At 37.2% G+C, this 15,614-nt stretch overlaps 1 protein-coding gene across 5 annotated transcripts in view; it reads right to left on the bottom strand.

Annotated features, from left to right (window-relative positions):
• The window catches only part of LOC113053464 (diacylglycerol kinase eta-like), a 75,680-nt gene that overhangs the window by 28,851 nt on the left and 31,215 nt on the right, over positions 1-15,614 (bottom strand). For all 5 annotated transcript variants that reach the window (XM_026218516.1, XM_026218513.1, XM_026218515.1 and 2 more), the window contains 3 exons: positions 13,828-13,908; positions 4,445-4,549; positions 3,480-3,612 (listed from right to left, as the gene is read on the bottom strand). In XM_026218516.1, coding sequence (XP_026074301.1) covers positions 3,480-3,612; positions 4,445-4,549; positions 13,828-13,908 — 319 coding nt within the window. The remainder of the gene's footprint in view (positions 1-3,479; positions 3,613-4,444; positions 4,550-13,827; positions 13,909-15,614) is intronic.

The raw sequence follows: 15,614 nt of genomic DNA, 5'->3' as shown, positions 1-15,614 counted from the left end.
GTTATTATTATTAAAATTATTCTCATAGCTTCATAAAATTGGTCAAAAACTCTCGGATTTAATAAAAAATATCTTAATTTGTGTTCCGAAGATGAATGAAGGTCTTACAGGTCTGGAATGACATCAGGGTTAGTAATTACATTTTTGGGATAACTATCTCTTTAAGTATTGTTCTTGACTTGGACTCGACCATCATCTAGTCCTGATCTGGACTCAGACTCAACCCTCTTCTGGTCTTGGTCTTAACCAGACTCAACCAACTCAGGTCTTTATCAGGACTCAGACTGGAATGAGCTGGACTCGACTACAAAATCCAGCTTGAGTTGATTTTACAAGAATATGCACTAATTACCAATGAACTACACTGTGGAAGTCAATAAGATGATATGGTTAAGAAATAATGGTGCATGCTTGCTACTATACATCAAGAAAACCTAATACCTAAAATACTTCCTGCATTTGTCAATAAGCCAAAAAGACAGGAAGAAATATGAAAGTGCTTAAAACAAGCATGTCATAATTTAAATGCACATTTGTGTAGAAATATATCAGGAGGATTTAAAGGATTAAATTAGATTAGATGCAATTTAAAAACAGAATGTATTTACAGTTTAACACATTTTATAAAACAATAAAGTATTATAGAAATATTATTCTATCAATCAGATGCATTAAGTGCCATCCACAGAACAAACAGTCCAGAGTCATACTGTGTCTGTGCTAGAATCAGCATCCAGGACTTGATGGATCAGTTCTGTAAATAATCTTTCTTGTTCACTCAGTAGTCCATCTAATGCCATTGTCTGCGAATAGCCGAAACAAAATCAATTTCAATGTGAAACCAAGTGGATAGTAATGAGAAGTCTGTTGAAAGAAATTAGATCATCTTTCCACAGTGGATAGTAATTAATACTCAGGAGTGAGTCTGCTTGTTGGAAAGGCAAACCCTGTGACAACAGCAATGGAAAGTGCTCTTTAATTATCCCTCTAGACCAATGCGACCACACACAACCGCACAAGTACACTTTTGCCTAATGCAACGTGACCCCAGGGAAACTGTCCTGCTAAATGGCATCTTGATGTTATGTTGGAAAATCAACATTAGGAAACATTTGGATGACAATAATAATGAGGCTTGTATAATTCACAAAGCAGCGCAGGATTCACTTGAATTTCTCATTAAAACTGAGGAGTGAGTGATAGGCTTACTATTTTTACTTCCTGCTATGTGAGAGCCAATGACAGTCAGTTGAGTTTAATGAGCACCATCTGCATATCTCTGAAAGTAATTAGCACTCTCTTCCACATGATGTCACACCATTTGAATGCATAATGCATGATCCCGGATGCAGTATTTTCATTGAGCATGTTTTAACCCATCAGCATGTACTTTAGCTTGAGGTGCTTCTGTGTGTAGTTGACAAATAACTAAAAAAATAGCCACAAACTTCAACATCAAGATTTTATATGAAAACAAAAAATATATAGAAAATAGCATGTACAAATTCCAAGAATGTACAAGGGAAGGGTTTTAGGGGATGTGATTCATTCATTTATTTATTTCATTAGCCTTTTATTCTTTAAGCATGTTCATATTGTGTACTATTCACTGGTTCATGTTATTTCAGAAAAATGTCTTTTAATTTGTTTAATCTTTATAACATTTTAAGCCAGTCACTTGAGGCATACAGTAAATGCCATGCATCTGATCACTCTATATTAGAACTCCTTGTGGAAAATATGGAATATTAGAATTAATAAATAAATAAATACCTGGTAAAACTATGATATAATAAGTATTATTTTATTATCATTGACACATCAACATTTGTCATGATCCATATGCTACAAAAAAATAAATAAAACTACCATCAGTTAAAACCGAAAACCGATGCTCGTTAATCGATTAGCTATTAACCGTTAACCAACAAGATTATTTCAAATTAGAACTGAATTAAATTATAAAGGATAAGTGTCTGTGACCCATTAAAAAAAACAAAAAGATTGTGGATTCACATGGTCTTCATATCACATCATGCACCTGAAATGCTTCTGTGAGTGGAAAAAATCATAATAAAGATAGGTTCATATAGCAAATAAATAGGCCTATATGATAAATTTAAAAAGGAAACAGATGGCAGAAAAAGTGGCATACTATTTTACTTTAGGTTTATTTTATGCACAAAGATTTGTTTTTATTGTGAATGTACACAAATAAAGCCAAACAGTTCACAATTCCGATTATCTTTATGACTAAATGGAGAAGTTGTTTCCACTGGGAAAAAAATAAAGTGATTGCACTGGCGCCGCATGTGCACACAAAATTAAGCTTTGCTACTTTGACAATGCAGCCTGTTCATTATCATAATAAAATACAGTCAGTCTGTAACACACTTATCGGTTTAAATATGTAGTAAAACCTGTGCTGTTAAGTGTTATCACCGTACCGCCATGATGTTATGCAAACATTTTGTTTCACGTGGATATTGGAACTCGAGTGAAGTAGGCTATAATAAATAATAATTTGGCATTCAAATACATCACGAATACGGAAACATTTGATTATGGGTCGAATGAGAAACCCAATGTTGCTTTCAGTTTTGTTTTAGCCTAAATTAATTTGCTTTGGCTTGTCGTTTATGTTGCTATAATTTCTTATAGGTTATTTTTCATTTATGTTATTTTTTTAATTGAAAGGATTTGTTGTGGACTGAGGGGAACTAAAGCATAGCTATGTTTACAGTGTTTATTATAATGTTTATAAACATTTTGTATCGGCATTAGGCCTATTTCTGAATGAAATGATAAAATGCGACTTATTAATAGGCTAAATTAACATCCCTGTTAACCAGGCAAACCCTGATTACCCAGTTACTTTTCAGTCCTTCCCCTTCATAAGATCCAAATAATTCCAGAAAGATAAAATCCAATCTCATTCTATAAGCCCATTCTTGTGGAATATCCTATTTTTCTCAAAATATGTCAGATTACCAAAGCACAATAGGCTGTAATTGGTGTTTGAAGTTGACTATAAATGATTCTGCAGCAGACAGGTGAAGTGTTCAGGATACCTGTTTGAAAAGGATTTTTATATCTCCAATCTCAACCGTTTTCATCTGATTCATGTGCATTTTCATATAAAAAGCAAACACATCATAACCTTGCAGATCAAATTAAACAAATAAATGACAGATACCTGGCATCAGTGTATTGATTTATTATTGCATTTTGTTTCCGTTCAGATCTTTTCCCCACCTCAATTAGCTGTGCTTCCGCACTAAGTACTGTAGCTCTGACCAGTGCAACCCACTCTAATGCAGCCCTGAGCCATTCCTGACCACCCTTGACCAACTTTGATGAAAATATGGCACCTTTGGGGAAGGACAGTGAGCTGAGCGAAGCAGTTCCATAATCATACAGGGATTATCCGAGATACCGGTTTGAAAAAGAGAGAGAGAGAGAGATGGGCAGTCACCTACCTTCACAAGAGAGGCCATGAGAAGTGACCCCTGAGAGGCTGTCCCGACAGACGTTGCAGAAGGTAGGGCGAGCGTGGGAGCAGGCATACCAGTTGTGCATCCCTGAGAAATGTTCCACATTAAACTGTGCCGTCTAGCAAAGGAGAAGTTAAGACAAATTGATAGCGCCAGGATAAGACTTGTTCAGAGCCCTTAAAATAAAGGCTATGTTTTTCAGCTCTCATATACACACACATGCAAAACACACAGACTGACACACATTTAATAGCAGCAGATGTACGGCACGCAAACTTCCTGCATGCAACATCACACCGCGGCTCTCCCTGACAACAGGTTTCCTCCTGTGCTCCAGGCATGTGTAACTACCTGCAGCACCCTAATGCAACAGGACAGTGGTTTACGAGGCCAGATGTCCGTTTGATGTGTCTTAAATGTTAAAACAATTGAACAGGGAGGATGGTTCCCCACAGTCAGGGGTGCCAGCAGAGCGCTGGAGTTCTGGGTATGGTATTGCAGAACACGGGGGCTGAGAGTCTTACATAACCATCTTCATTTTATATCAAAGTGGCATACAGTCAACACTCAATGCTGCAGTCCACACTTTCCTTTACTGGTTGCAGCTGCTAAAAGCCACCACATGCAAAATTAGACTTGACGAATTAGCAACAACAAACAGCAAAATTCTCTTTTTCCAGAACTATTTTAAATGGATAGCATGCTATTTATGCATAATATTTCATTCTGAGAGACGAGGAAATCCGAAAGTAGGTCTGTTTAGAAGGTGGATTTGAACACCCAAAGCATGGCAAAATACACAGGACCTGATTGGAAAGAGTTAAGGGGATTCTAAGACATGCATATTCAGCTTCTTATTTCCAAGGAAGTGTGTCTGAAAAAAAAAAAAAAAAAAAAAAACGTGCAGACCCATAGTTCAAGATGCAACTCAAGTCAAACTGCACACTTACCTCGTAATGCTCTCTGGACTGAACCGATTTCAGCGAGCTGATCCAGTCCTCCATTTCTTTCCTGTTCTCGGCGCACAGGATAAGCCTTCGGAACGGTGTAATTACCTACAGGAAGACAGAGATCCGGGGAGATGAGAGCAGAGCGTCTCACCCTCCTGCCTTACTGACTGCGACTGACAGTGATATCTCCCCCTTCCCACTCTTTAAGACAAGGCTTGGGACAAGTCCCCCTACTCCTCGCCTCCTCCTCTACTCCTCTTTAACGGCCACCTCCACCCCTCAGGTCATTTCCTCTCGACTCATTTCGGATGCTTGTGCGACATTTAAGCTGACAGGCGGCGTGCCCGGGAAAATGCTAAAAGCCTGTTTCATAAGAGGGGCAGCCTCCATGCGAGTCAGCCTCTGTGCTTTTAATACCTCTATAATTTATTGATAACACCACCCTTAACATCTCCACACACTGGCGGCACGTGGCAGAACGATAACTGTTCTCACTCTAAAGCGCATGGGGAAGCAGGTGTTACAGTCTTAAGGGAATTATAGCTTACCACCTGCGCCGCAACAACACAGATTCCAGCAGAAATCATTTTCTCATTTTGGGTTTAAAGACTAATTTAGGTCATTTTCTTTTTAGATTTACAATATTTTATAAATGCTCAATGCAAAATATGACATTTGGTGCCCAGTTATCTCAGGACAAAACAGTGGGAATTCCCAATTTACAATTTTGATTCAGGTTTTCGATCCTCAGATGTTGCTCTTTTATAGCTCAATATGCCTGACTGAGATCTGAGAATGAAAATTCTGCCATCATTTACTCACTCTCATGTCATTCAAAAGTTTAAGACTTTTGTTCAACTTCATCTTCAAATGAAGATATTTTGAATAAAACCTGAAAGATTTCTGTCTCTCCATTGAAAGAACATTCCACCAAACTTTCAAAGCTCATAAGGTTCATAAAGACACCATAAAATTACTCCATATGAATCAAGTGGTTTAATCCAAGTCTCCTGAAGAGACACAATCTCTTTATATGATGAAAAGGTTTAGGCTTTTATTCATATTGATCACTGTTACGTCCAGAGCCGTAGGTTCCATTGCTGTGTGAATTCTGTGCCTTGTTTAAGCTCCATCGAACCAGTATCCCGGACGAGCCCCCGATTTCTGTAATAGTTAAGTTAGTCTAGGGAAGACAGAAAGTAAATTGGTTGGTGATGAGACACTGTGCGACTGCAGATAATTTTCTGTTGTGGTCTTCCCTAGACAAACTTAGACCGTAACAATCACACATACATAGGGCTCACTGTATGTGATAAGCAGAATCTCAAATATGCTTACTTGATTCAAAAGATGGGGCTTATTCTCAACATCATGCAATTAAGGTCAAGCTTTTGATTAGCATTTTTGGTGTGCTCTGTGTGTGTTCATTGATCAAAGCTTATGTGTGAAAGTTTTCGTGGAATTGACTTTCAATGGAGAGACAAAAATTGCTTAGGCTTCATACTGATTTGAGTTCTGAAGAGGAATTAAAAAGTCTTATGGATTTCGGATTGTTCACAGAATTTTCTTTTTTAGGTGAACTATCCCTAGTTTATAGTAGTCTATTTCTGAAAATATTAATTAAAACAGACAAATTAGATAAAAACAATAAAATGAATGCAGACAGCTGAGATTATTTGCTTGGAAAATTTGATGCAAAATGTTTTGAGTTCACATTGAAAGGTCTGACTTTCAAATGAACAAATCTGAGCACTGTTTTAAAACTTGTTCAGATATTTGTTGAACACATCTCCAATCTCCATTTGCTCTCCTTTAGTCTCATTTCTGTCTAGAAAAATCTTTCTTGGGATATGCTTGACCGAAATTATTGCATTAAAACACTGTTATAATATATGCTTGTTCCTATTCTTCACAGTTATAGCGAGCTGTCATCACAAGTGACAATGTTCTCAACTATTTATAAAGAGCTGTAAAAGAAACTTGTATTCCTGGCTGCAATAATGAGCTCAAATGGATGCAATAGATAAAAACCATATGTTTCGGTTATTAATGCCTCAACCATAAGTTGCTTCACTCATTTTTGGGAAACCAGCCACAACCATCTAGCATGATAGGGAATGAAACATCTCTAATTAGGTTTAGCCTAGCTGGATACTACATTTTTCAGAGGTGTGGTTACCAAATAAACAACGCTATCACTGTAACACAAGGGCATACAATCTCCTTTTGAGAAGACACAGTGGCTGTAGCTGAAGATATCCACTAACAGCAGCTGAGGTGCTGAGAGAGAATTACAAATGCAACAGAGTAATGTGAATGCCAACGTTGTAGCTCATTATGTTTGCCATTTGAACGGCAGGTGAAGATCGCTTCATCCACGGCTTGCTATTTTTTCAATACTGTTGGAGTGATTTTGAGGCATAATAATGCTGATTAGAAATTTCAATTCAACTTATTTTGAATAGTGATACATAAAAAACTGACATTGATATTTAAATGAATATTTTATTATATGTCCAGGTTCAGGTCAATGACAAAAAAATAAATAAAATTGAGGCCATGATAAAGAAAAGGAAACCTCTTTTGAAACAAATTTTTTGAGAAATGCTTAAATGTAATGAGTCATAAGATACTAATACAGTATGTCATGTGGTGTCTATCAAATATCAAATAAAAACTAAACAAATTTTTATTATTATTTATTTAATGTGTAAAAATTGATAGCTTGAATGCACTGTAAGTCGCTTTGGATAAAAGCGTCTGCTAAATGCATAAATTTAATTTTTATTTTTATTTAAATACACAAGTAAACACACCTTAATCATTATTTTAGAAATAAGATATTGAATACATTTTCCAAGAAAAAAAAAATAGATTTTAACGAATATCTTGTGAATTACTAATTTATAACTCATAACATAACATAACTCATTCACATGGTTTCAGAGTGTCATGCCACATGACATTATACCAGAATTGACCTTTCCATGTCATAAAAAAGGTCAAATTATCATAGAGAGTTATTGAGACACAGTATTAAGGCTCTGAAGGGCCCTTCTCTAAAATGTCTTGCTTTATTAAAAAGATTTCTGCATGTTTCTGGATAGTGCTGGTTGTACCATATGACTTTCTGTCAATTGAGCTTCTTTAGTAAAATTGTATCACCCTGAAATATTTGACTGTATGCCACAAAAAAACTTTCTTTTATAAAAATAACTTCGAATAGCTTTTTGCATTTTTTATGTATTTTATAAATAAATGATACGATTCTGAAATATTTTTTTCTCAATCAGCATTTCACCACAAGTGCTGTCAGAAGCAGTCAATTTGTACTGAACTCAAAATCCAAATTGAAATGACAACTCACATCGCATAAATGCTAAATAAGAACAAGCTTTGCAGTTTTATTTCTATCAGTCATGAAATAACCTCCTTTAAGCTCACTCTTTTGTCCAACCAGATAAGGTCATCTGAAGCATTGAGTGTCTCTGGCGGCCCTCCAATCATCTGAGGAACACACTGGCATCTCGGAAGCCTCCTTCGTAAATACCACCCTGTGCCAGTGCACCGCGCAGCTGCTATGTAAGGCTTCAGTTGTCCTTTACTAGCTTGTAAATGACAAGTGGTCTTTAAGGCATGTTTAGCAGTACAGAGCAGAGCTGTGAAGGGCAGTTCGGACCGAGAGCTGCGGTGTAGCGCAGCACAGTTTCATGTTTATTTATATGTTCACCATAGATACTGCAGATCTAAAGCACAAGCATGAGAGGCTGCGTATCTTCTACAAAAACAAATAAAGAAGTCACACTGTCCAGGCTGCACTGTCAGCTGCGGAAAGAGCTGCTGGAATTTTCCAGGCTTATGATTTTATTACTTAAAGAGCTATCTGATTCATTTTTGTTGCCAAAACATACTTATCAATTTCCATGCCCGGCCATGATGCAGTAATCACATTAGTATTCATCTTTCTCCCTTACACAGTCAAACACGGGCAACTCCCAGCTCATCCATGCAAACCTCTTACTCTAAAAGCCTCCTCAAGCGCTCATGCTGAGGACATGGCAACCTCACTGAGTGATTTCTCTTGTGCGCCATCACTGCAGTTCATGATTACATTCAAATGGAGTTTAGACAAACTAGAAAAAAGATTTCACTATTTTACAATGATGGGGTGCCCAATCTGAAACCCGTTCTGGGTCTTCATACAAGGGATGGGTCACAATGGTCGACTAGTCAACTAGTTATCCAACAAATGACAAGCTGATAAGTGTGATCGTTTTAGAGAATTGCAATGTTGTAAAAAGCAATTAAATGACACCAAGTTGTCATTAAAAATGTTGGCAAAACCAGTAATAGTAGATTATTACTTTGATTTATTTTTAGGTAAAATAAAAATTGCACAGTTGCAGAAACAAACTCCATAATAAATGTTACTTGAAGTAAAGATAAAATAACTAAAACTGAAATAAAACTTAATCTAATCAATCTAGCTTTTTCTCACTGATATAGCAATCTAAATGTACTTTTTAATTAAGTGGTTTAAAAGTGGTTGTATGTACTCCGTCTAGATCACATGAGTGCTTTCTACATAAATATCTTCTATGGAACCAGAAAACTATCTAAAACCAGCCTAATTATATGGGGTTTCCAGTTAAAGTTTTTTGACTTGTTGTTCGACCACACCTTGCTGATTTTTATACACATATATAATTTGCACATTGCAACTCTGCAGGACTGTTCGTTTGTGTATATGTGTGGCCATGTTACAAACTATATGTCAGTCAATGGAAATGTACATAGGTTGAAGAACCAGCAAAACCACCAAATTGAGAACCAGCACCATTTTGGTAGAAACTGGTCAAAGGAGTAGCTCTTGAAAAAGCAGCAGTGAGGTAAAGAATGGCTCTCAGACCAATGAGATTGAGTGAGGGGGCTGACTGTTTTGTCCTGGGAAAGAGAATACTACAGCAGAGACACAGAGGCTTCTAAGAGAGCATCCGTGTGAGACAAATGCTGCTTTATTTAACGTCTGACCTAATCAATGACACAGTAGAACATTCTAGAGTCAATAGATCAAACCTTCATTGAAGCTCTGGAAGAAAACACCACTGGATTCAATGAAAACCTCCTCATGATCAGCAATATTTTTTTTTTTTTGGTGGTGCTATAAAGTAATTTCGAAGCCACAAACCCAGTACTAAATGAATTAATCATTTATTATAATTCATTTATTTATTAGTAGTATTTTTTTAATTTAATTTTTTTTTCTTTTGGTCAGGCAATGTAAATATATTATTTAACTAATGCTTTAACTAAATAATTTTAAATGTCAGATAAGATAGGAATATCTCTTTAAAATAACAACTAATTTGTTTTTGTTTTTTACAATAATTTCTAAATAATAATCCTAAAAGGATTAAATTGAAATCCTCCTAGAATACACTGAGAATTAAACAAAATCCTACTGATGAAATGTCTTTAATTTATCTATACACATAGCTATAATACAGTTCTATGTATATACTGTTGCAGCATTTCAAATTAATGCTGTTCATTTTAACTTTTTTTATTCATCAAAATTGTATCTCGGTTTCCGTGAAAATATGAAGCAGCACAACTGTTTTCAACATTGATAATAAGAAATGTTTCTCGAGCATCAAATCATCATATCAGAATGATTACTGAAGGATCGTGTGACACTGAACACTGGGGTAATGATGCTGAAAATTCAGCTTTGCATCACAGGAATAAATATATCAATATAAAAACAGTTCTTTTAAATTGTAATAATATTTTGTTACCTGTATTTTCCATCAAATACATACAGGCACACAATGTTCTTCTAAAAACCATTAAAAATGAACTATGGTGAACATACACAGTATTGTCAGATAAGGTAATCCATCATAAATAAAGGAAAACGCAGGCATAATATTTAGCTGTCTGATCGCTGTCACACGTTAGAAGCACCTGCTCCATCAAGGTTAACTACAGCCAATACAGGATCCATTATCTCTGTCAGTTTGCACTGGTACACCGTGTTTTCACACCACAGGAAAGAGATACTGCGTCTAATTAAAGTGCTCCCTGTACGTACCCCTTGAAGTCAACATTATTTCACATAAGCGACCCAGCGGATTCCCTCTGGACAAAACTGATTATTATTTCATTAGATTGAGCTTGTTCTATTTTTGGACTTTAATCTCAGACGTGTCAGGCCCATTTCCCTTACAAAAGACCATTAGTGGCGAATCAACAATGTCATTTTAGAATAATATTTCCAGGATCAGTTTGCTTTTATCTTGTAGATTTGATTATCATTGTTCCTGTATCGATTTGGTGTGCTGTACCTGACTTTATAAAAATATTCATCATGAAATAAGTGACATAAGTCAGAACATTGCGGATAAAGTGTCTCACATTGATTTCGCCGTTTACAAAGAAAACAATTCTGCTTTGTCTTTAAAAAAAAAAAAAAGCTCAGTGTGACAAACTAAATTACATCTAGAACTTTTTATTCTAGAACACTGTTTTCATGATTAGGCATGTCTCAATAATTGTCAGAACTACGTAGAACAAATGGAAGAGACTAAATGAACACTTTTAGAAAAAATGTGGAAAAGATGTAAAAAAAAAATATAAAATGAAATTAATCGAAAAAAGACACTGCCATTTAAACTACACTGTAAAAATTGTATAAAATCCAGCAGTATGTTTTAAAATAAAATATTGTTTTAGTACTTTTACTTCAACATTTGTGTTTAATTCAGTGTGTCTGCTGTAAGTACTAGAGTGAAAAATGTACCTTGATTAAAATCGACCTAAGATAGACTTTCCCCTTATACGTTCATGAAAATGTTAACCTAAAATCTGATAAAAAAAATAATAATCTGTGATCACGTTTTGCGTCAAGTATGCACATGCAAACATCCAGAAAATAACATAAACTCATTTAAATGGCGCACTGAAGCTGTTATAATTCTCTTGCAAATCCGTACCATCCCACGATATGAGACGCATCAGTCTGCGCCATCAAAACTTAGCAGCATACATACAAAATGACAAATCCATTTGTGTGCAGCTCTTTAAAAACTTTAAAAAGCCGATGCCAACTGAGGATAATGGAGTCTTGCTCTCGAGAGCTGGGGATGGAAAGCACTTGCTTCTAGAAGCTTTGCCTCCCTCACGTGTACCTCGAGGTGCAGCGTCCTGCCTTTCCTCTAACATGCTCCGAAACCCACGCAGGCAACATCTCACAGAGAGCTCAACCAGAGTCTAAAGACAGGTTTCCACTCTGGTAGCGAGCAGAACCCAGATGTCATGCGACACTCATCGGGATACATTATTCATGCACATGCTGTGTGTGTGTGTGTGTGTGTGTGTGTGTGGTGCACTCACCAGCGATCCGCTCTCAACTGCACTGCTGCTTCTGTGAGCTGATGCCTCGGAGTGTGTTTGTGAAGCTTGTTTTCTCCCGCTTGCTCTCGCCCTCCCCAACTGCTGCAGAACCCTCCACCGCTCAAGGAACAGCCCACCGGAGACACATGTACTGTCACATGCACCGCCACACTGAGCGCTTCCACGTGGAAGCTTCCACACACAGGCACAAATCTCGATGTACGAATAAAGAGCAATTCCTGCAAGCCAAGTGGCACTCTTAAAGATGTCGCATGTGTTTAGGCTTCATTACAGCTCGCTCCAGACCGCTGGCCAAGTCAAGCAGAAGAGAGTCATTAAGGAGAGCAGGCTAGCGTTCACCTCTTCCCATCATCCCTCATCACTCGCTGTGCCTCCGTCCTCCAGTATCCTTCACTCGCTCTCCGCTTGACTGCAGCCCTTCACCACCGGGAGGTGTTTGTGAGTGACATCACTCCAGGATTTCCTTTTGTTCAGCAGACAGATCACTTCTCTCTCTCTCTCTCTCTCTCTCTTGTGCAGAAAAGCACAATGCTGTGAGCTATTTTTAGCAATGGAAGAACAAAAAACACAGCACGACTACAAAGCAGTAGGTAGCTACACTGAGAAAAATACAGCAAAGATGGAGCCCAAAGTGGCTCTGGATTATGAAAAGGTGGCTGCTGTAGAAAAGAAAATTTCAAGGGAAATCCATTTGAGTGCACTGAGGCAGATGGAGACTTTAGCTCATGTCTACTGCTTTCCAGGGAATTCTCCAGAGCATGAAACCCAGTGATCTCTCAATCAAAGAAATCAAAACGTTCAAAGACGTTTTTAGTAGGAATGGCATGCTCGGAGGTGTGTAATGTATTTCTGAAATCTGCAGATCACCTCACATATAGAACAAGAACACATGCTTTTTTTTCTAAAAAATAAAGCCTCAACATGGGCCTCTCAATAATGTATAAGTATAATGAGCATCTGTTGTTTTTCTTGGCAGTGGGTGATTTCTTTTTTTCAGAAGGGAAAAAGCATTTGTTGAAGGAGGCGGAGTGTAGCAAGCACCTCAGAGCACGTGCATTACACACGGCTCCCTTCACTGTTAAACAATACGCCAGCGATCAAATCATCCAAAGCATGCTCAGTGGAGCACTAACATCTCTGCTGCTAAAAATAACCCCTCGTTCTCCTCCGAGCTTTCTTGTCCCTCCGTTGTTTCTTTTTATAGCCGAGCCTGGGGAGCGGGTCACAGTTTTTAGAGTCGCTGCTCCTCGGCCCGTTTGATCTCAGCTGACGACACTTGTTTACTTGCTCACAAATACGTTATACCATGGAAAAGCACAACAATGTGTGCCCGAGGGCAACTTCTGCATGTTTCACAGTGTATAAAATAAGTCACTTTCATGGATTTTCTAATAATTCTCTGAACGTAAGTCGTTGTAGTCTTTGCAAACTTCTATAGTGTAGAACAGAAGACTGCAGAAAATAAAATATTCCCATTTATTCCAATAGCACAAGAAAAATTTACAATAATGCTTCCAAAAGAGGAAAAAAAAGATATAAAGAGATTTTTTTGCAGATTCTTGCAGCAGGGTTAAAATTTTATGTTTGTAATTTCATTAATTTTAAATATAGTTCGATATTTTCCAGCCTTTTCGAAGATATATCTGTTCTGAAATGGTGGAGGATAACCGAGATTTGACATGATTTGATAAATAACTGAGTTAGGGAATGAACTGAACTTGCTAACTGCCTGACTGTACAGAAGCTATAATTAATAAAATATTTGTGTCCCGTGTCGAAAACAGTCCAAAATTCTTGCAATTTGAAGACAGCACCAGCACAAAAACGACACACTTTCACCTCGACACTAGTAAAACCGACTGACTTGTTGCTATGAGACTTATACTCAATATCACACAACTAATGTGTTTGTGGTAGAGTGTGGATATTCACAGGTGTTGACATAAAGCAAGGAAAAGGCTGCTTACCGTGAAACTGTTGTTGACATTCTTTGTGCTTGTTTCGGCAACACTGGCATCTGAAAGATCCACCTCGTCGAAAATAAGAGACTGTGGACAGGAGAAGAAAGAGGAGAACAGTAAACACCGTCAATCACTGCACTGCAACCCTTAGCTTCCATTGATAAACAAACATCTTATGTCCAGTGATGCTGAATACTGTTCTGATGAAATGACACGGAAATGAGCTTATTGAGCTACTCTTTATCCTACGCACTACCATGCATGTGTGCTATATGAGTTTAAGATGGATCGCAGACAGCTGGGTGTGTTAAGACCTCCTCCATCAACGCAGAGAGGAGAACTGTAGGCCTGAGATAATAATAATGCCACACGCCACTTTCAGCAACCAGTGAACAAACTCAGGAAAGCCAATTACTGTCGACTAAACATTTGCCAAGGAAGAAACATCATTTTCAGCAGTCATAATTAGGGCTGGTGAATTTGAGCAAACATGTCAATATATAATGCGAAGGAAATAATATAGACAACAACTAATATATTTTCAACAAATATTTAAAGTGAATAATTCGACAAATGTCACGTAGTGTAACCATCAAGTAAAAAGTAGTAACATTTTTCTTGAATCCATTTGAGTGTACAAAACGGTTTAAAGGTTTTGGTTGGTAAGATGTTTTCTGTTTGCCAAAGCTTTGTATATTACTACAGTATAAAATTACTTTTTTCTATACTGATATGTTTTAAAATGAAATTTTTTACAGTAATGCCAAGCTGAATTTTCAGCATCAATATTCCAGAAATCATTAAAATATATTATGACATTAAACAGTTGTGCTGCTAAATTTTTTCATTGAAACTGATGCACTTTTCCAGGATTCTTTAATGAATAAAAAAGTTAAAAAGAACCTAATTTACTGGAAATATTAATCTTTTGTAACATAATAAACGTTGTAGTTTCTGTAACCTTTGACCAATTTAATGCCTCCTTGCTGAATAAAAGTATTAATTTCCTTTAAAAAATATTACTGACTTTTACAACTGAAAATTTTAACAATGTTTTTACTATAAATGTTGAATTTTTTAATGGGCCCTAGCTGAACTATTAACTTTCCTTTTTTTTTTTCTTTTTCTTTTTTTTTTTTAATCGTAACTTGCCGGTGTTACAAACACGCCAGGTTCCACCTCCACGCAATCACAACGCATGCCCTCACCGGAATACTGATCACATCCACCTGATCTTCATCACCACCCGATCACCTCAGCACCATAAAAACCACACACACGCACTCAGTCATTGTCCGGTCACATTCGCGACAAGGTCATACCTGTCAGGTATTGGTAAGGGAGGAACTCAGGTGCAGACAGGGATTCTCAAACAAAGGGTTTATTACAAAAAGGGGAAAACAAAACCCACGAGGGGGAAAACACGGAGCAAGGTAAAGACTAAATAACTAAAACAGGACTGGACTGACAAGATAAACAAGGACTCTAAATACTAACTACAAACACTCACGGTAATACAAGGACTTCAGCGGGTACAGCACAATCTCACACACAATCACAATTGTAGGACACAGTTGAGGTACAATCACAATGACAATGAACCGACGCAAGACAGAGCACACTAGGAGATCTAAATAGGGGTACTAATCAAGACACGACAGGTGTTACAGATAGGACAATCAAGACACGACTAGGTTAACAAGGGGGGCGGGGCAAGGGAACGAGACAACACAAGCACATGGCCCAAAGACAAGGCCATGCGCTTGTACACAAAACACGGGTCTGTCATGATC

Source organism: Carassius auratus, chromosome 34 (assembly GCF_003368295.1).
Source record: "Carassius auratus strain Wakin chromosome 34, ASM336829v1, whole genome shotgun sequence".
NCBI classification, from domain to species: domain Eukaryota; kingdom Metazoa; phylum Chordata; class Actinopteri; order Cypriniformes; family Cyprinidae; genus Carassius; species Carassius auratus.
This window is presented reverse-complemented; position numbering and strand designations above follow the sequence as displayed.